This window comes from Lactuca serriola, chromosome 2 (assembly GCF_051521515.1).
Source record: "Lactuca serriola cultivar US96UC23 chromosome 2, Lser_US96UC23_V15, whole genome shotgun sequence".
NCBI lineage: Eukaryota > Viridiplantae > Streptophyta > Magnoliopsida > Asterales > Asteraceae > Lactuca > Lactuca serriola.
In genome coordinates this window covers 205,588,637-205,610,688 of record NC_136409.1, presented here as the reverse complement: position 1 = coordinate 205,610,688, position 22,052 = coordinate 205,588,637, and the positions used below count along the sequence as shown (strand labels likewise).

Genomic DNA, 22,052 nt, shown 5'->3' with positions numbered 1-22,052 from the left:
GGTACGGCTAAAGACCGAAAGCCATGAAATTTGATGAAAATACTTTGGGGTATGTTAGACCGGGAGGGTGTGGGAGGGACTCTTCCTTCATTTTTGGTGGGTCATATCCCCCTTTCCCTCACCTAAAAGCCAAGAAATAGGTGGGAAGTCTTTCCTTCATTTTTTTTTAATATATTTCATACATATATTATACTCATTTTGTAGGGAATTAAAAAGCATGAATTTTAATATATTTTTTATATTTTTATAGTAGGTGTATAATTTTATAAATATTAAAAAAGATAAACAAAAAAAAAAAAAAAAAAAGCTGACCAATAGCGTGAGTAGAGAGAGTGCGGCACCCCCTCCCCCCACTTCTTTTCCCGCGTTTCTTTCCCTCACCCACGTAGTGGTGTTATTTTCTAAAACTTGAAATTTTTTAACTATAGCTGAATGGGTAACCCCGTTCAATTGAACGACTAAATATTTATAATCATTATTATCGTTCTAGTTTTAACAATTAAATATCTATAATAATTATTATTGTTTGACAATTTAATTGCAACGTTTATTAATTATTTATAATTTTTTTATTTATAATTATATTTATTAAAAAATTATATTCATATATATATATATATATATATATATATATATATATATATATATATATATATATATATTTGTGTGTGTGTCAAATGTCAAATCATAAGGGAGGGGGATAAACAAAGGATAGGGGGTGGCGGATTAGTGGGAGCCAAATACTTTACCTTCTAAAATAAAATGGTGCACGTATTGTACTTTTTCTACATGTCATTAATAGCAAAAGTCGGTTACTTAATGAAAGTAAATTCCTTTTTTTTTTTTGAACGGCAGGCATAATATTAAAAAAGAAAGCTAGTCAGGGGCTAGAGATACAGAAGGGAGAAGTACATAAGTAAAACACAACAAAAGCAAAGCGTAAGACTGGAAAAAAGAAACTACAACTTTCTATAGCATTCCAAAACCGGGTCAGAGCACCATTCGTTCCAGCATAGATTTTGACCTCTCCTCTTCCGAGCATTTATCCATAGATGAGACAGAGCTTGAACCTCAGATGCCAACATCGTGTGTGATTTTGCATTAGGTCCATGAGCCTTAACATTCCTGTACCTCCAGATTACCCACATGAATACTAGCATTATAGCTTCATGAATCCTCAGCAGCCTTTGATGTCCACCAATCTTTAATTTACAGTCTAGCAATTCACGACATGTGTTGTAAGAGCAATCCAATAGTCACAACCATTTACACACTTGCAGCCATACTTCCTTTGAGACCAGGCAACCCACAAAAATATGATCCGCAGATTCTGGAGCCGCATTACACATTTTACACAAGTTTGAAGAGTTGATACCATATTTGAAAAGATTATCCATAGATGGAAGTCTGTCCTTACCAGCTCTCCATGCAAGAATGTTTAACTTCCCTGGTACAAGTGGATTCCACATCCAATTTCCATCGCTAAAGGGAAGGGTAATATTGTCAATATGGGATCTCAGCGATGAAACAGTGAATAACCCAGCAGGGCCAAGTGTCCAGGTCCATTTTTGTGAGCCATCCTCGTTTGAAACCTGTTGGAAATGGTTCGAAAAAGACACCTGATCTTTATCAAGTGAGTTTTGGATATTGACAAAAGTACCCCAGCAGCTACTTCGCCTTTTTGCTGCCGACGGCCTAGCCAAGCCACCATCAGGACCATGTATGGCCTTAATCACTACCGCCCAATTGCTATCAGGAAAATTCTTGAATCTCCACCACCATTTCCCCAACAATGCTATGTTTTGTGCCTTTAAACTACCGATTCCGAGCCCACCTCTATCTTTTGCTGCAAGGGTTTTGTCCCAAGCTATCCATGCCATTTTCCTTGTTTCAATGGAGCCACCCCAAACGAACGTCATACAGATTTGTTCAAGTGAATTTATTACCTTCATGGGCGCCTTGTAAATCGAGAAATAGAAGGAACCGAGACTGCTCAACACTGCTTTGCAAAGAGTCAGACGCCCCCCAAAGGACAAAGTGGAAGCTTTCCATCTTGTGAGTCTCATCTGAAATCTTTCGATGATTTGTCTCCAATGTGTTGTTCTTGCCATAGATACGCCTACCAGGAGGCCTAAATAAGTGAACGGTAAGGAGCCAATCGAACAACTGAAACTTCGAGCCACCGTCTCCAGCTCACAATTGTGAATACCAAACCCGTACAGTTTACATTTAGACATATTTATCTTCAAACCTGATGCCAACTCGAAACATCTTAAAATTCTGATCAGATTCTTTAAATTCTCCGGTAACCACATACCCATGAATACTACATCATCCGCGTACTGCAAATGAGAAATGAATGGACCGTGACGGGGTAATTGAATTCCATCAAAAACGCCATTTTCTTTTGCCGATTCCATTGCAATATGGAGGCCTTCGGCTGCAATGATAAATAGAAAAGGGGATAAGGGATCGCCCTGCCTTACCCCTCGCTCCATACAAAATTCTGAAGTTGCCGAGCCATTGAGAAGCACCGACACCCTAGCTGATGATAAACATCCTTGGATCCAAGTTCGCCATTTAGACCCAAACTGCATTTGTTGCATGACTGAGTCAAGATACCCCCAACTCAGACTATCGAAGGACTTCTCAAAATCCACTTTAAAAGTGAAAGCTTTCCTTTTATTTTTCTTTATACAGCTGATTATTTCGTTTAGTATGAGGGGCCCATCGAGAATGTGTCGATTCTTGATGTAAGTTGTCTGAGTCTCGCTAACTACCAGATGCACCACTTTTTTTAATCTCTTAGCTAGAACCTTTGATATAGTTTTGTACAAGCAACCAATTAGACTTATGGGGCGAAAGTCATTAATTGTTATTGGATCCTGAACTTTTGGGATGAGGGTGATAAAGGATGAATTGCAGCCTTTATCAATATACCCGGTAGCTTCAAAGTGCTTCACTGCTAGATAGAAATCACCACCAATCACCTCCCAATGTTGTTTTAGAAACGAAAACGAAAATCCATCAGGCCCTGGTGCCTTATCCGAGCCACATGCCCATATGGTCGCTTTAATTTCGTCTAGCGAGAACGGATCCTCTAAATGCTTAGCCACCTGTGGAGGAAGCTTCTTGAAGTTTGGGCTAATAAACTTGGGTCTTAATTTATTTGGCTCAGCAAATCTTCCAGCAAAATGATTAAATACCACCTCTTTGATTGCAGCAGGATCGCATATCTAGAATCCATTATCCTTAATACCATTTATCCTTTGCAGTCTTTGATGCTTATTTATCAGACCATGGAAAAAAGCACTATTTTCATCCACCTCAATAGCCCATTTGGTTCGAGACTTTTGTTTTAAGTCTTCAATGCGCCTGGCTTCATTTTCCATGATTTTTTGGTAGGCATTTTGTCGATCTCTAAGTAGGTCATCGCTGATTTGGCCCGTCTCAGCCAACAGATCGATACCATTGATCTTGCTCACAAGATCAACCTGCTCTCTTCGAGCTTTTTCTATAGTCTCTTTCCTCCAAGATTTGATATGTTCTTTTAGATTCCTTAGCTTACTTGCAACCAGGGATAATGGGGATATATGCAGGCGAGAGTTAGAGCTAAGTGACCACCCGTTTCTAAGTACCCCCTCAAAACCTGGTTCTTTCATCCAGGAATTAAAAAACTTGAATGGGGATGGGCCAAAATCAAGCTGATTGGAGGATAAGAGGATTGCACAATGATCAGAATGCACTCTTGGCAATGCCATGACACTAAGGCTTGGCCATGAGTCGAAAACATTTGGTGTGACTAGGTATCTGTCAAGTTTGCTATGTTTATCACCAGCTTTGCTCATGAAAGTAAATCTTCTACCCCCCATTTTAACTTCCAACAGTCCACTGGAATGTATAAAATTGTTAAAATGAAATGCGCTGTTATGGCAAAATACGGAGCCTAGTCTTTCTTCAGGCATTCGAACAACATTGAAATCACCGAAAACGAACCAACAGGATTCACTATCTGAGTTTATAAGGTCATACAGCTTACTCCATAGAATCTTTTTCTTTGTTGGTTCTTGTGGAGCATAGACATTGACAAAGCAAACTTTTTTCCTAACTCTTAACCACATACCCCTGATTACAAGAAAACCTTCCCCTTTAATAGAATCAGTGGCATTAAATAAGGAGGGTAAATGTCACTGTAGTCCAACCAACTTTTCGGTTTTGTTTTAAAAGATCCCTTACATATTTTTTTGGTAGTATAGGTCCTTAAACTTAGAATTGACTTATTAAAAAAGGTATTGAATTTCATTTTTCCCGGTTTCACCGGTTAAATTTGGATTAAATATCATTTTTACTTTTGGAGTAATAAAAAAAAGGAATTAAAACTCTCTCTCTCTCTCTCTCTCTCTCTCTCTCTCTCTCTCGTATCATCAACACGAAGAAGACAAATCGACAGCCACATCCAAATTCCTCTTGTTTCAGTGAATCCGTATCGTGAAGCCAAAATCTAAAACATGTATTCACCGGTATCTAATTCACCTAAATCGAAGGCTTCATCTGAATCTCTGAATCAGAGGTCCACCGACCCCAATTGAAACCCTTCCCTTTGTTGACCGCTCACCGCCTGCTAAGTTTCATCTTCATCGCCTTCTTTGTTTCAGTTTAGATCCATGTAAGTACAAAAGTAAAAGAAGTTGGTGGATCGTTCAGAACCAGACCATTATTCTAAAGGCGATGTCTCTCCCTCATCTCTTTCTCACTTTCTCCTTCACTACTAGATCACATGAACTCTACCAATTTCAAATAGGATTCATGTTCATTAGGACACATCCCTATAAATATCCTTACCTTACCAAAAGACTATGTTGCCACAGTGACCAGAAATCACTTCATCGATTTCAACCGCCCTTACCAAACTTCAACATCCGTTTCCCCATCTGCACCTTCACCACCTAATCAATCAAGAAACTTACACCCTCAGAAGACAATCTAGCCACTAACAAACATCATCTTCATTATCAAAATTTCTATACTAACCACACACCCTCAGAAGACGTTGTTGTCAATAATGAGGATCCACATGACGATACAGTGATAATGAAGGAAAGTACATCGACTGATGCATCAGGTTCCATCGGAGAAGAAACCATAGTCGTCAAATGGTTGGAATCTCCGTAATGGAAAGACTCGTTGAGCTCGCTTGAGAGTCAATACCCATTTCATTGATTTAATGTAAGAGGTTAAGAAGTTGATACTCGTTGAATCGATTCTCTAGTTTGATCCCCAAAGACTCTATCTTCATAGCCACCACTGAGATTTGTTTTTTAGAGATCTGATAAGACCTTGAACAATCACTTGCAATGGCAGGGAAAATGAGATGGAATGCCGACAAAACCCAAAAAAATCAAAACTTATAGCCATAGAGTGCACTTGTAGAGTCCCGATGAGGTTCCAATCTTAAGTTGTTTGAGGAGGATGGATGGTTGGATTATGTGAATGGGGAGCTACAAAAAAACTCTGTTGAAAAAGAACAAGATGAATGATTTTAGTTTTATTTCTTTTTTTTAGTGAAAAAATCATAGTCATTAAGGAAAGCTGAAATTACAATGTTGATGTGGGTGACACATCAGCTTCAAACGTAGAGGTGGCATAAGCAACCGGTTTTCAACGGTGAAAGGGACCATTTAAACTGGTCAGCACACACTTTGTGACCCTAAAAAGCAAAAAAATAAGTTTAGGGATCATTTAAACCAAAATCAGTAAGTTGGTTGGGCTACAGTGACTTTTACCCAAATAAGGAAGGGTCCCATAAGGAAGCAATTCCACCAGATAATCCAACAGGGTGAATGACCTCACATTGGAAATTTGTAGAACCCCAAATTTGTCTATCTAGCTTCCCTTTGACTTCTGTGGATTTAGTTTCCTGCAGCCCAACAAAGAATGAACAATTTTGAATCCGAGAGTCTCTAATCCTGCACCTTTTTATTTCACACCCAATCCCACAAATATTATTGGAGAAGATATTCATTGATCTACAATTGTCACACCCCGGGTTTTAAATATATTTGTTTCAATTATTCCCTTAATCACTTTTCTTGTAATTTTTAATAAATTAGACATTGTCTTCTCTCGACGCAGGCCAGAACTCAACTTATGTCCACTTTGGGGGAGGGGGTGGTTAATGTATAAGTTTTCTATTAGTCATGGACTAGTTTTCTAGTTTTCTAAATTTTTTAAACACATGAATCTTAATAAAATTTTGCACAAAGGCCTTTTTCTAAATTATAAGGATAATTTTATAATTTATTTTCTATACAAGGATCAAACATGTCAACATACAAAAGCCTTGTGATCAAACTCTCAAACCCAAAGAGTATACTATTAAAACATATGAACCATTTTTGTAAAAAAAATGCATAGGGACTTTTCTGTAAATTATAGGGACAATTTTTGTAATTTATTTTTTACATGGGGACCAAACCTGCCAACATATAAAAATATTGTAGTCAAAGTGTAAAACTCAAACCTAAAAAAATAAACAACAGCCTTTTCTATAAATTACAGGACAACTTCCATAATTTATTTTCTACATATAGAACAAACTTGTCAACTTATGAAACTACTGTGACAAAAGTCTAAAAATCATAACTATTGTTACAAAAGTCTAAAATGCCAAACTATATTATTCATACACGTGTTGCTTTTAATATAAAATTAATTAGAGAAAATCACAATGTACATTGTTGTTCTTCATCGGTGACTTTTATTCGTAATAGCAATGTGGTTACAATCTTTTATTGATTACTACAATTTCAACTTAAAGAATGTTTGAGATTGTTTATTTAATTCAACAAACATTTTTTGATAAATATGTTTATTAACTCATGTGGTGACAAAAAAAAAAATTAAAAGATGTTTGGATTAATTTATAGGGTAGAAAAAGCTATAAATTGATAGGTTCTTTTTTAGATGTTTAGAATATCTTATATATTTATTATTGTCATTTTAAGTGAAGAAATCCTAAGTTATTTTTCAAAAGTCAGAAGAGTATATTGCCAAATATAATAATAATATTAGATGATAAAGTGGCATGGCATGGCAATATTGCTAAGACATTTACTTGGACCAGCCTACACTGGTTTGTCATCTAGTAACATAATGCATTTAATTTCGGCCATTGAAAAACATGAGTAGTCTCTTCCATAACTACTAATTGTAACCTATTCTATAGAACTATTAATATTTTTTCAAAATTGTTATTATATATAGTACGGTATATAATTATTTTTATATTCGTAAACTCCCGAGGTCCCAACCGCATAGTGTTCTTTATGTTCTTGCTGCTATTTTTGCATCAAGTTATGTGATTAATGATTATGTATCAAAATCATAAACAAGAATTTGTTCTCTCTTAGAGTATCGATGGGTTATATATTCTCGTCAAAAAATTCCAACTTTATTTAAATATAAAACTAACAATAAATAAGAATCACAACAAATAAATTATTACATCAAACTTAAAATTGCAATAATTAAACTAAAAAGTAAAAATTAAGTAAAAGAAAAAACATAACAAACTTAAGTTTTTATCAAGTGTCCAATCCAAGTCCATGCCACATGGCCTGGACCGGTATCACAATCAATTGACAATAGGGGCTCAAGTTTTTTTACCCTTTTAATTTTTAAACACATAGCAAGTTAAAAAAGTAGTCGCTGTTTTTGGTTTTGGAATTTGTTTATTTTTAAATTTTAAGAAAATCGTATCAATTACTGATTTCTAACAGTTGTGTATTATTTTAGGTAATGATTTTAGACGTAATACTGAGTATTTAATTTTTGACGAACCAGCCAAAGATTGGTCCATAACGTTACTTTCGTTTGGCATCATCTCATTTTTTTCTTATGTCAAACTTTTTTGTGTTTTTTTGTTTACAGGAAAATAATTATATAGGAGCAAGTGAACATATTTATGTTAATATGATATAAAATGATTTTACACATGTCAAGTTGGAGGGATATTTTTCAAAAGAACTTCATATAAATAAGAGAAAATTGGAAATTTAGTTTATATGTTCTGTTTTTTTTTTTTTTTTTTTTTTTTTGGTTTTGGTTCATATGGGTTGAAAATTGTAAAATGGTTCTTATTTATAGATTTTACTGTGGTTTTAGTCCATATAAAAATTAAAAAGAACAATTTATCCTTTTTAATGATAATTAATCTTTTTAAAAATTAAAAACATTATCTTTAAATTAGATTAGAACTAAATTTTTAATACCCATTTATAATCATTTCTATAATCAATATCCTTAGTCTCAATATGGTTATTAACGATTTTTATTCTTTGTTAGGGTGTCAAATGATGACATGGCACGACAAAAATACACGAAACGAAACGAAATTTGGACGAAATTAAAATTCGAATTTGTGTTCAAATTGACACAACGCCGTGTCGTGTCGTATTTGTGTTCAAAATTCGAAATCAAATTGACATGATTTAGCATTTGTTTTTCGTGTTTGTCGTGTTATATATGATTAAATATTAATTAAATAAACTAAGTGTTATTTTATGTTATCTTTGTGGTGTCGTATTTGTTGTTTTTTAATCGGTTCGTTTTCATATTAGTTAAAAAACACGACATTACGTCGTGTTCGTGTTATATAATACTCTGTCGTGTCAGACAAAAAAACGATACGACTGCCCGATTTGTCACCCATATTCATTGTCACTTCATATTATGCATAATCGGTTAACGAAATTGGTGATTGTATATTTCTAATCGACTGTAGTCGCAAAATCTAGTGATTGCATATTCGATCGGTTTTAATAAAACCTAGTGATTGTGTATTCAGTTAGCAAAACCAAAGTAAAACATAGTTATTGCATATAGGTATTTTAGTAATTTAGTTATAGTCAATTTAAAAATAATGTTTTTGATTGTTAAATAGATTATTTATCATTGAAATAAGTATTTAGGTATATTTGCAAATTTATATGTTTTATAAGAATATATTTACAAGGAGTCAAGGATATAGGCATATTTATAAAAATACAAGCATATAGACGAAATTCTCAGTTTTTTGCTTTAATATTATTAGTATAAATAATAATTAGTTATATTTTATAAAAACCAAAAAAAAAAAAAAAAAAAAAAATACAGTGTTGGGAAACCGTATGAGGATACATTTCACTCCTAAGAACCAGAACCCCAAAATACAGAATGATGATGGATTCATATAAGAGAGAAAATAAAGCGATTCAAAATACAGTAGAGTTACCTTAACAAGATAGTAGGATTTGTGGTCTCGTATATGAATACTATCTTGATAATATGAAACATTATCATGAAACGTTTCAAGTATAGATAAAATTTCAGTTGGACTTTTTAATATTTTTCTAGTTTTAAAAACAAAGGAGAGGAGTTGAAATCAAAACAGAACCAAATTATGTAAAGCTTAAACAAACAACCTAACTCAACCTCAAGCTGCACCGTTTAATGAATTCATCTTATGGTGGTGTGATTTATAGAAGGCATAAAATCATTAAACAAGCATCTTTGTCTTAAATCCCCCTGTTTCCTATTTCAACAACTCTCTTAGGTTCCAATATAGCATTATATAATAATACATTAACATAAACACAACCATTGTCTGATTAAAAATTACAAGCCCTCCCTCTCAGTCCCTAAATTTCTTAATAAAACAGGCATCCCCGACAAAATTAATAGCAATCTCCTCCTACAACTACAATAAAAAAAAAAAAAAAAAAAAAAAAAAAAGGATTCACCATAATGGAACCAACATTTCCTGCAAATCTTCCAAATCAGATCTTCCTATCTTTTATTATTAAAATATCAAAATCCAAAAAAGGAAAAACAATAAATTAGTAACTAACGCATATTGTCCAACCAGGCATCAGATCCATGATTGTTGGTTCGATTACTTTTACTATGATGCAATTCTCATTACCTGAGGATGTCCGTGCGTACCAAAACAAAACACTGAGAATTGATCATGTGTTAATATTTATATACGTTTTAAACTACAACACTACAGAGAATACCATTTTTCAAGATTTAGACAAAATATATTTTAAACAAGAAGCATTAACTTTGACGCTACTGCTAGCATTTGAAACCCCAAAAATTGAGAACTTGAGCATGGCATGGATTGAAGACTAGTTACTTCTAGTGAATATAGATTAGAGATTCAAATGCAGCTTAGGTACTTGTTGCTTCTTTTAAATCATATTATCCTAAAATCTAACCTCACTCACTATTTCATATCTATAATACCTTGTATATTTTTTTTATAAAATTTTTAAAGACACTGACTGAGGAGATTGCTATCAATTAACAAGGGGGGACACCTGCTTTACCAATACCACAGGAAGAGGAACTACTACTGTAACTCCATAATCAACAAAAGGGTTGTTTGGGGATCAAAAGATTTCACAATTCTAACCTGCATTTAAAAAATAAATAAGAGTTAAATTAAAGGCAAAAGAAAAAAAAAAAAAAAAAAAAAAAAAAGTTAAACTCAAGTGAATAAAGGTCTCACTGAAAAATAAAAAAAGTGCAGGCAAGCAGGCAGGCATCAAGCTTCTCCACCAGCCTTGCCAGCAACAGTTGCCTTCTGTGTCCCTGAGAACCTGTACAACAACAAAATGGTATAACTCTGATATTAGGCAAATAAGTTAGTTAGATATAATATAGAAAATCATCTAATTAAAGAGTATCTTATTAGTGGAAGGGGCATTTTATACTATTAGCTGTTTTGTCAGATAGTGGGCAGGGAGTGATCTATCTATCTCTTGTGTGAAAATTGGAATTCATTCCTAATAGGAGATTGGCTTATCTCGAATCAGCTAAACTATCTTCATTCTTGTAAACATTTGGTATTATCGAGTGTTTTTCAATCGATATTAGAATCTTTGATTGTTTATGTGTTATTGAATCGGTTCTTAGAATCCAGTTCATAACACAAAACTTCATAGTATTCATGAAAGATGCCAATAAAAAATATATTATCTGTATTAATAAAATAAGTCAATTACCTGAGTGCCCTAGCTTTCTTTTTCTGTTCTTCAAGTGGATCAGCACTTGAAGCTGAACCAAATCTAGAAAGTCTAGCCTTCTTTTTCTCATCTTCTTCGGGTGCTTGGGTGATCCCAAATCTGAAAACACAGAATATTTTGATGATTACAAAGAAAAACAATAAATTATTATTATTATTATTATTTGATGATGTGCTCATAAGTCATAACAACCTCTCCGCTCTAGCCTTCCTTTTCAGCTCCTCAGCTTTCTTTGTGGCTCCTGAACCTTGTGTGCCAGGTGTAGTACCAAACCTAAAGTACAAAATGTTTTAGATAATTCATCACATTTTACAATCAAAATAGCAGCATATTTATACTCAACAAGTAGCCTTCTGATTGACTAGACAAAATGTTTTTCAAATGAGATATCATATTTGTGTGATTGCTTTTTCAGGCATCTTATTTCAACAATTCTAGATTTTTTCACAAAATGACACATATTTTCACCAAATTAGTTTTATTTTGTGCAAAGATAATGTAATTTTAACAAAATAAAAATAAATCATGAAATTAGCTACCATAAGTATTTCTTTGAAAATTAAAGTAAAAAATCCTTCAAGAGAGTAAAGCAAGGAACCTCATGAGAGCCAAATGCCTTTAAAAATTAATTCCATTTATAATTATAATTAGTTAAAATTAATTAAGGATAAACTGGGGTCATAAATGGAAAAGAAGGAATATGCAAAAGCTGGTTGCTATCATGAGAAACTGACTGGGGTTCACTTTTGGTATACTTGGATGCTAATAAATGAAAATGGGTACATTGGCTGTTTAGTTAGACATTAGATTAATGGGTTTGTATATGTCTTGGTATGTTACAGATGGAGTTGAGACCATTCTCCAGCGAATCCCCACTGCTTCTATTCTATCAATATCGTACGAAAGTTAAACCCTAGCCCTATTCTCTTCATTATTATAATCACTAAACACCCATACAAACAAGAAACCATGAACTGAAACGGTTGAAAACGGGAACCACAAAGCATGAGAGTGGCCACGGCGCATAAGAGCCTGATTGAAGCCCCTAAGTTAAAACAAATTACATGATAAAAATTGGTGAATATGAAAAGCCGAAACCCTAGTTTAGTATATAGAATCCTTGTTAAAAGAAATCCAGAACCCTAGATTATCATAAACAAACCTTTACATGAGAAACATGTATAAATATAGGAAGAGGAATAAATACTGCTATAGTATAATTACCTTTCCGCACGAGAATTCCGTTTTTCTTCTTCAGATAGCTGAACCGGCATACCAAAACGCTCCGCACGGCGAATCTTCCTCTGAGTATCGGTAACAGAAGCACCATCGTCGCTGCTGTTGTCCGCCGTGACGGTGGCCGGATCTGTAGTTTTCAACTTTGTGTCACCGGAATCACCGTCTTTCCTGTCGGTGGAGGATGCTGGTGATTTCTCGGTGGATACGTCTTCGGTTGTTGTGGCAGGAGGGTCTAGGGTCTTCGCATGATGGTCGTCGGTCTGGGTCGTCGTCGTCGTCGCATTCGCTGCAGGCGTCGTCATTGAGCTGATGAGTGATGAGTGACTAGTGAAGAGGTCCAAACGATTCGATTTCCGCGAAAGAAGAGAGATGATGAGATGATTTCTGTGCCCTAATTTGTGATCGTTTACCCCTTTAGGTACTATATCCTCTCACCTTGGGCCGGGGTTGGTGGTTTAACAATTGAAACTTAAGGGGTCAAAATGTAAATTCTGAAAATCATGATACTAAAATGAAAAAAACGTTTGCGCGTTACCACTGAACCATCACCACTGGACTTGTGTTGTCAAAAAAATCGGGGGGCCTCAATAGTGGTTTATCTGTTTTTTTTGAATTTCGGATTAAAATTTATTTAAAGATTTGAAAGCAAAGCCAAGAAATAAGTCTTTAGAATGTTAGGATTCTTTGATTAAGAACAGTTTTGGGTTTTTTTCTTTTCAAGAGACAATGTGGAATACATTGTTTCTTTAAACTTTTATTTTTTTTAAAATCCATATTGGATGGAAGTGGGAAAACGATGGACAGAAAAAACTTATAAAATAGTATAAAGTTGACATGGCTTTTCCATAAACGACATATTAACTTTTTAATATAAAAGAAAAGACGAAACAAAATCTTTGTTATTAAAAAAAAAGTATGAGTTACGTCATTTGGTTATTTATTTCTATCAAAACTAGGTTATTTATTTCTATCAAAACTAGGTGCACAAATACAGGTTTTACACTGGTTTTGATTTAAAAAAAACAAATCTGCTTTTCTCTAGACCGTTTTCGGTTATAATTGGTTTGGTGTTTTTGGTTTTTTTTAAGTAAAATTTTATTAAAAAAACTAGTTTATTCGGTATTTTTTGTAATTTAAAATAATAATAATAATAATTTTTTGTAAACATATATCAAATCAACGGTTCAGTTGAAACGGTTATAAAAAAGCCGGCCTAACTTTATCGGGCTGGTTAAAGAAAACGATATTGTGCACCTCTAATCAAAAGACATCTATTAATATTTTCACACAACATTTGGGTAAACATCTGCTCAATATAAAATTGGGGATGAGAAAAATAGAAAATTTAGGAACTAGACTGACCCTTCCTTAAATATAAACTAAAACAAAAAGATCAAGCTTGTGTTTCTACAATCATATTTCATATCAATTACATGCATTCGTTAATCTAATCAAAACCGAATAAAAACAACACAACTTAAGAATAATATAAACATGCCTATAAGTAAAACCATTTGTCAACACATACAACTGAAAAATAAAAACATAGTAACAACTGATATTCCAGTAGAAAATAGATATACCTGTCCAGTGTCCACTAGTACAAAGCTTTATGACATATAAATCAAACAGATGCTGTTTGTCTTTATAAAATTAATAAATATGTAAATATACACGTATCTAATATAATTATATAACTACTGTACAGCAAGATGATAAAGTGGGATTCAATATACATATGATATGATGATGAAACTCCAAAACCTTAAAAGAAATTTTTGGTGTGATTTTTCTCAGATCCACTGGTGCTGACACTGCCACTGCCGCCACTACTGCCGCCGCTACTGCCGCCCTGTTTTTTATGATTGTCACGTTTTGATCTTGGAGGAGTGGAAGGTGACCACTGTGGGTTTGGGTTTGGATTTGGGTTTGGGTTTGAAACCGGGTCGTATTGCTGTGAAGCAAGATAGGTCAAGGCTGTAACCACATCAGCTATAACGGGTCGCATGTTGGGTTGATCCTGGACACACATGGCTGCAACCGCAAGAGCCTGAAACAGACCCCGCGTTGGGTACTGGCCCTCAAGTGATGGATCCGCTATCTGACAAAACTTTCTTCGGTCTTTAAACAAAGGTCTTGCCTAAACAATAATATTACAAAAAAAGGAATCAAAATTAGATTTACAATTTTACTTTTTACATGTTTTTGATGTGATGTGACATGAGACTTTAAGTAACATGATGGAGAGACAACAATATCAGCACATTAAATTATTAGCATTCCTCAATTTAATATGCATTGGCCTACCCAGACAAATGATTTGTTTGGGAATTGGGATGACTATTGACTATTGACTATTGAGTAATGACTTACCCATGCAACCAAATTCTGCTCGCCTCCTGTTTTGGAATTATCAATTGCTTTTCGGCCTGTGATGATCTCCAAAAGGACAACACCAAAGCTATACACGTCTGATTTTAGGGTTAATTGCCCAGTCATCGCGTATTCCGGAGCACAGTATCCATATGTACCCATCACACGTGTTGACACGTGTGTGTTGTCCCCCACAGGCCCAAGTTTTGCTAATCCAAAATCAGAAAGTTTTGGGTGATAATTTTCCCCAAGTAATATATTTGAGCATTTTAAATCCCGATATATTACAGGTGGACTTGCTTTATCATGAAGATATTCCAGCCCTTTCGCAGCTCCAGCAGCAATTTTCATTCTTGTATTCCAATCCACTCGTTTCTTGCCAGGTAACGGATCTACAACAACACAGGAGTTATGAGTCCATCATCAAAGGGTATTTTCGTCTTTTATTTAAATGTCTGTGTGTTTGTACCATGGAGATGGTCATCAAGAGATCCAAGAGGCATGTATTCATAAACCAATAGTCTTTGATCTCCATCAGCACAATAACCAATTAGGTTAACTAGATTTGGGTGGTGAAGTAACCCTAACATCAACACTTCTACTAGGAATTCACGGTTTCCTTGAAGTCCATTGCGATCCAGTTGTTTGATGGCTACAATCTACAAAAATGGAAAACTATGAATACAGATTTAGAATCAAAGTGAAAATGCAATCTTTTTCATGTGTAATGAAATTGAACTGACTTGATTAGAACTTTCAAGTCGGCCTTTATATACTCTACCAAAGCCTCCTTCTCCAAGAAGACAATCACCACCCCTGAAATTTTTTGTTGCAGCTGCCAGTTCACGGAATGTGAATGTTTGAGCAGCAATATGACCTGATCCCCCATCTTTGATCGCTCCTTCCTTTGTTTTGAATGATGGATTTGACCTAATGCTCACTTAAAGATGTGTATGTGAGAACAAAGAACAATAAACAATCAAACACATATGAAATACGAAACTGCTTGAGGCAAAATATTATGCATATAGCTCAAGAGAACAGCATTCAGTTTAGGGATTGAACCGATATGTAATAGAGTTATAAAACATAGCTGAAGGTTTCTCAATTCTCAGTTGATTTGCATCATTATTTAATTACTTGTACACACACAAAATGGAATGAATTTGAAGTCAAAAGAAGAAGAAAAGGAACAAGAATATGTCTATAAGAAGGCGTACAATATTCGAATTAATTATTCTCAAGGAAAACCTAATAACACAGTTTAGATAATGAAAAGCAAGAGAAGCAGGTAGAATCGGTAGTTATAATCTTCTTTAAACTCCAAAAAATCAAAGAAATTAACAACTTATATGAAATGGTTACCGTAAAATCATCAGAAGATGGTTCAAATAATGATACTACATCGAATTTTCTAGCGATTTTACGGCAAAAAAGGGGAAACGAAAACTTGGAGAAGAAGCAGATATAGATGGAGTACCTGAGGAGGGTTGAATCGGATCGAGTGAGCGATTCTTCTTCCTCTTCTTCTTCTTTGATGTTGGCTTTGAATGTCCAGAGCATGGAAACCACCCCATTCTCTCTCTCTCTCTCCTCCTGCTATTCTCGGACAGTTGTGATTTGTAAACTGAGGGCAGTCAACAGCTCAATAAGAGAGACGCCCACATATTTTATTGGTAAGCTCCGATGTGTTAGAAAATGAAACCAAAAAAACTTGTTTCTTTTATTGAATTTATGGCTACAAAACAACAATAAAAGTGTTTTTAATTCATCTTTTTATTCTGTATTTTAACAAGAAATTATACAAATTTATAAAGTTAACGTATTTATCTTATCGTTATCCTTGACTTTAATGGTAGTTTTTTTAAAGTTTTTTACTATTTAAAAAACCTTTTGTAAATTTTTTTTTTAAACCGAAAATATAACATACTTCTAAAATATACCTAATTTGACCTTTGTTTTATAGTTTTAAACAAAATAAAATTTATTTTTATATTCTTTTAAGCTTTGTCATATTTAACCCTTGTAGTTAGTAACATTCTATTTTATATCACCAAAATATATTTTGATATTAGATATTGATTAGGTTTTATATTTAGATAATTAATTGATTTAACAAACAAAATAAAAATTAATATATTTTATATACTTAAAAATAGTTGTTAAAAGCTTTAAAAATTAAAAATATCAAATATTATAAAAACATTGTGGTTACAAAATCTTTCATAATTTTTTTATTTTTTTTAACTATATGTGTGAAAAAAATTCATCTTTATAGTCTCAAAAAACAATACTCAACAAATGTTAGAAAAATGATAAATGGTATGATTGGTCTAATAAATACATTTAAGATAGATAACAGATCAATTAATTAATATTAAAAAAAACTCCGGAAATATTTAATTATTAGAGAAGTTACTTGATAAAAGTTTTTATAAATAAAAGGTAATGCAAAAATAATATGGCAATAGTAAAAAAACTTTTGAGATGTTAACCATTTGATGGTTTAATAAAAAGTTAAAAATTATGAATTACTGTTTTGAAAGTTATAAAAGTTATCTTGAAATGTTTCTGATGATAAGTTTTATGTAGATAAAGTGTTTTAAAATTAGCATTTTTCTATTTTTGAACATAAATTCAGTACATACTACATTATTAAAATGGATAAAAAATTATATATTTGTGTAGTCATTCATGATACCTCCATTTTGATGTATTATATGTCCAAAACGGATTATAGATAATGAGAAATTAATTATTAAAACGAGATAGTGGGATGAATTGGTCATGAGGTTTATTTAGGGTTGGCCCAATACATGGGCGAGTTGGGCCAAGGCCCATGGCAACATATAAGGAGGGGCATAAGTTTAGTCCACTAAGTAATAAGTAATATGTGTGACATCCCCAAAATTTCGGCCAGTAAATACCGATTTTCATTTATGCTTTTAAAATAATTTCAGAGTAAATCCTTTTAATTTGAAAGAGTTGCGGAATTTGTTCCCAAAAACAAAGTATGATAAAATAATATTTACCAAGGCATTTCATAAAGAAATGTATTTTCATTATATAATCAAAACTCAGGATGTCATGTTCCGATACAGACTATAAAGCATAAACGATAACATTACAAGTCGTTCAACAAATATATACATATACAGACTTGTAAACAAAACAACTTGATGATTCGTCCATTTTATGCCCTTGCACCACTTCCTGTAATACAAATAAAACTGATTGGGTCAGGCTTGGGAGTCTGGTGAGCATATAGGATTTTCAACCCACAATAAGTAATTAACTTTATTTTCATTAACCAACAATAACCCAATTACCCATTTCCGTTATTCTCACTTTATGTCCCTAAAACAACTAACACAAGGGACCTAGTCTAAGAATATTTCATCGGGGCGACAACACATGCTTCGTGTGACATCCCCAAAATCACGGCCAGAAAAGACCGGTTTGTTTATGCTTTGTTTAAAAATCAGAGTTACATTTTAAATGAAAGTGTTGCGGAATTTGTCCTAAAACAAAAATATGATAAAGATTTATCAAAAGCATTTCCATAGAAATGTATTTCATTAAAAGACTCGGGATGTCATGTTCGTACAGATCAAAAGCATAAACAGTACAATATAAGCCTTACTACATTATTTCATATCTACAGGCCTATATCCGTAATCCCTCGTCCAAAACATCACACCTATGCTCATGCGCCACTACCTGTAATACATAAAACTGAGTGGGTCAGGCTTGGGAGCCTGGTGAACACATAGGGTTTTCAACCCACAATAAATAAGTTTATTAATTTCATCGATCAACAATAACTTGATTACCCGTTCCCGTTATCCTCACTTTACGTCCCTAAACACCTATCATAAGGGACCTAGCCTAAGGATCATCATCGGGATGGACACTACTGCTAAGGGGATTCCTCAACAATAAATGTCCTAAAGGCAACCATGTGGGGGATGGAGTACACCGGTGAACATATCGTTCACAAACACCTACAGGTTGCGAGCCTGCTAGTGTTCCACTGGACTGTCTAGAAGAGTCCGTGGTCGTCATCCATACTCCGCTAGATGACAGAATCAACAACATCAACATCGAGGCCTCTCATCATTTTATCACACATCACCTATTGCATCTACCCATGTTTTACCCCAACATTTTCGTAGATATAAAATACATATACAGTTTAAATCATTGAAAACATATATAACAACGTTCATCTAGCATAGATAGCAAGTATTCAGATAATATGCACACATAGCACGTAATTTATATAAAATACTTCATATCTATGTGTAAGTTGAAAGTAACTATGCACTCACTTGTTAAGGTGATGATTCCAAAATCGGGCAACGCTTGCTTCTAACTATTTTATTTTCCTTCGACGAAACCTAGCATTATTATCGCTAAATTTTAGTCTAATATTTACCGTGACCAACTATTAGTCTTAGTATTATTATTATTATATAAGCGTTAAACAATATTTTCTAACCACTATGTACAGACAGGGGCCAGACATAAAACACCGGAAGGCAGGACCATTTTGGCATATAGCACTTCTGAAATCCAACAACCCTATGCGGCCCTTTAAACCAGATTCTCCGTACCGCGAGTAGTTAAAAAAAATATTATAACGACACTTATATAAGTTATAATAATAGCTCAAATATTTATTATAAGTTCATAATAGCAATACTAATTTTAAATATAAGCTATATTAAAATAAGGTAAGCATAACTTACTTACAAGGGGGTTTTAGCTAGGAGTCGGGCTCTGCAGGGGCAGAACTTCGTCGCTGAATCTTTCTAAGAAAGATTCGTGCAGCGCTTCAGCGCTCACCTTACCATACTAAGCTACAGAAAGAGAAGTCGAATCACGAGGGACCGAAATGCTCGGGGGATAAGGAGAGAAAGACTCTTGAATCAAGAGAATGGTGCAAGAAATATGAGAGCCCAAGGCTCTTATTTATACTAATTGAATTTTCAAAAACTACCCTCCATAATTACTTAATGACCTTTTAGTTATATAAACAACTAAACACCCCTCTATAATACTATTATAAATGGATTTAATGATATTTGTACTAAGCTAATGTCGAAAGAACTCAACATTAGTCTTATAATGACCGCATCGTCGATACCTTTCTAATGATATATACATATGTATATATATGTGTACGTATACATGATTTATACTTTATTTTAATACGTAAATATGCTATTATAATTTGTAACTCGTTCATACGAACTCCGTTTTTGACGTTCTTTATATCCACGCGTAGGTGAAGACGTACTCTAAAACTTTCGTTTAGACTCCGTCGGCTAATTTTGACTTTATTTTTAAAGTTATATTTTTAACAAGCCGGGACAGGATTGGTCTGTTTAAAATCTCATAACTTCTTCATACAAAGTCAGATTTGGGCGTTCTTTTTATCGATGTTCTTAGTTTAACATATTCTACGACTTTCGTTTAGATCACTAAGGCTAAATCTCTCTCTATCGTAAATTCACTATTCACGCTTCCCGGTATCGTGCCGGTTCTGTCATGAAACTTCGACGGGTCATAACTTCTTCGTTATAACTCGGATTTCAGCGTTCCTTATATGCACGGAAACCTTGAGACATATTCTACAACTTTATGTAGAGATATCGGGATTATCTCACACATTAATTTTGACACTCATTTTTATTCTTTATTAATTATACATTTATAATTAAATAATAAACACATATAATTCACATAATACTCAAATATTTCATCTTTATTACTTCAAAAAGAGTTACAAGAGTTGACCTAGACTATTACATTGACAAAAATGCTTAGCCCTGAAACCCGGGCGTTACACTTTGAGGGTTCCTCAGCAATATAAGTCAAATAAGGCAACCATAAGGGGGACGGAGTACAACGAATGAACACCCAAGTTCATTAACACCTACAGGTGGCGAGCCTACTAGCGTTCCACAAGACTGTCTAGAAAAGTTTGTGGTCGTCATCTAAACTCCGCTAGATGACTGAATCAGCAACAACAACGAGGCCTCTCATCTGTTTATCACACATCAACTATCTACCCATGTTCTACCCAACATATTAGTAGATAAAAATATATATTTTTATACATAGTTTAAACCTGTATAGCATTCTCATTCAATACATCTTTCAAACAACATATGAGACACATACACATAACACGTATTTCATAGAGAATAAATCATATCTATGAGATAAAAGAAAGTGAATATACATTCACACATATAACCACAAAATATACACATAACACATATTTCGTATAAAATACTTCATAATTATGCGTTAGAAGAAAGTAACTACACACTCACCTGATCAGAAGATGATCGGACAGCACTACGGCTCTAAGAGTAGTATTCTTCGGTGAAACCGGGATCACTTCACGCACCGGACTTCTCGTGGGCAGAGCTTCGGCTTGGAAACTCTTTTCTTCTCGGGATCTTCGGGCTTCGAGACTTGCTTCGGGTCTCGGGATGAACACCGGGGCTTCGGGGGGGGGGGGGGTAAAATAGGGCTTAGAGAGAGTATCGGGAGTGGGAGAAAAGAGATGGAGCAACCAAAATCGGCTGCCCCTTGAATTCTATTTATAGGGCAAAAATTTCGGGCTCACCTCGTGAGTTTTGCAATTCTCACCTCGTGCGTTTCTAAAATTCACCTCGTGAGCTCGATTCGTCATTGCGTTCGTCATGGCCACTTGCCCTGGAAGACGTCCATCATCTGCTCACCTCGTGAATCACTTAATGCTCACCTCGTGAGCTCGACACAACATTGGGGTTCACGCCCCGAACTTCAGAAATTCATAATTTTCGCATACGAGCTCTGTTTTTGACTTTCTTTATATCCACGCGTAGGTGAGATTATGCTCTACAACTCTCGTTTAGGCTCCATTGGCTAATTTTGACTTTAATTTTAATATATTATTAATAAATTATTTTTGATAGGCCAGAACAGGAAAACTCCGTTAGAAAATCATAACTTCTTCATCCGACGTCTGTTTTCGCCTATTTTTTTATCGTTTCACTACTATCGATGAGATCTTCGATTCTCATTTTGATTGTTTCAGCTAAAAATCACTCAATCTCAAATCGAGGATTCGGGCGTTCTTTTTATGCACGCTCTCGGTTTAACGAACTCTACAACTTCCGTTTAGATCACTAAGGCTAAATATCACTCTAACGTAAATTTCACTTTTTACGTCATTCAACGATGTTGGTTCTGTCGCGAAACTTCGACAGGTCATAACTTATTCGTTATAACTCGGATTTTCGGCGTTCTTTATATCCCCGGAATCCTTGTTTCGACCACTACAAGTTTATGTAAAGATATCGGGCTTATCTC

At 34.3% G+C, this 22,052-nt stretch overlaps 2 protein-coding genes and 1 long non-coding RNA gene across 4 annotated transcripts; all 3 read right to left on the bottom strand.

Annotated features, from left to right (window-relative positions):
* Positions 1-9,548: 9,548 nt before the first annotated feature.
* MOS11 (Protein MODIFIER OF SNC1 11) lies at positions 9,549-12,729 on the bottom strand. Its single transcript, XM_079026519.1, has 5 exons — positions 12,294-12,729; positions 11,262-11,342; positions 11,049-11,168; positions 10,553-10,643; positions 9,549-10,456 (listed from the first exon to the last, which is right to left on the bottom strand). Exons 1-4 carry the CDS (start codon positions 12,608-12,610, stop codon positions 10,589-10,591), a joined length of 573 nt encoding a protein of 190 aa, XP_078882645.1. The 5' UTR covers positions 12,611-12,729; the 3' UTR covers positions 9,549-10,456; positions 10,553-10,588.
* Positions 12,730-13,839: 1,110 nt separating this feature from the next.
* Positions 13,840-16,354, bottom strand: LOC145088254 (putative serine/threonine-protein kinase PBL7). Its single transcript, XM_079026518.1, has 5 exons — positions 16,162-16,354; positions 15,425-15,621; positions 15,151-15,340; positions 14,682-15,073; positions 13,840-14,448 (listed from the first exon to the last, which is right to left on the bottom strand). The coding sequence occupies exons 1-5, from the start codon at positions 16,256-16,258 to the stop codon at positions 14,074-14,076; spliced, it is 1,251 nt and encodes a 416-aa protein (XP_078882644.1). The 5' UTR covers positions 16,259-16,354; the 3' UTR covers positions 13,840-14,073.
* Positions 16,355-17,698: 1,344 nt separating this feature from the next.
* Positions 17,699-19,726, bottom strand: LOC145090748 (uncharacterized). Of its 2 annotated transcripts, XR_013701743.1 has the most exons (4): positions 19,433-19,726; positions 19,013-19,081; positions 18,325-18,401; positions 17,699-17,894 (listed from the first exon to the last, which is right to left on the bottom strand). It is a non-coding gene; the product is annotated as an uncharacterized LOC145090748 (long non-coding RNA). The 2 variants fall into 2 exon arrangements; XR_013701742.1 differs by lacking the exon at positions 17,699-17,894 and having other exon boundaries at positions 17,903-18,401.
* Between the last annotated feature and the right edge of the window lie 2,326 nt (positions 19,727-22,052).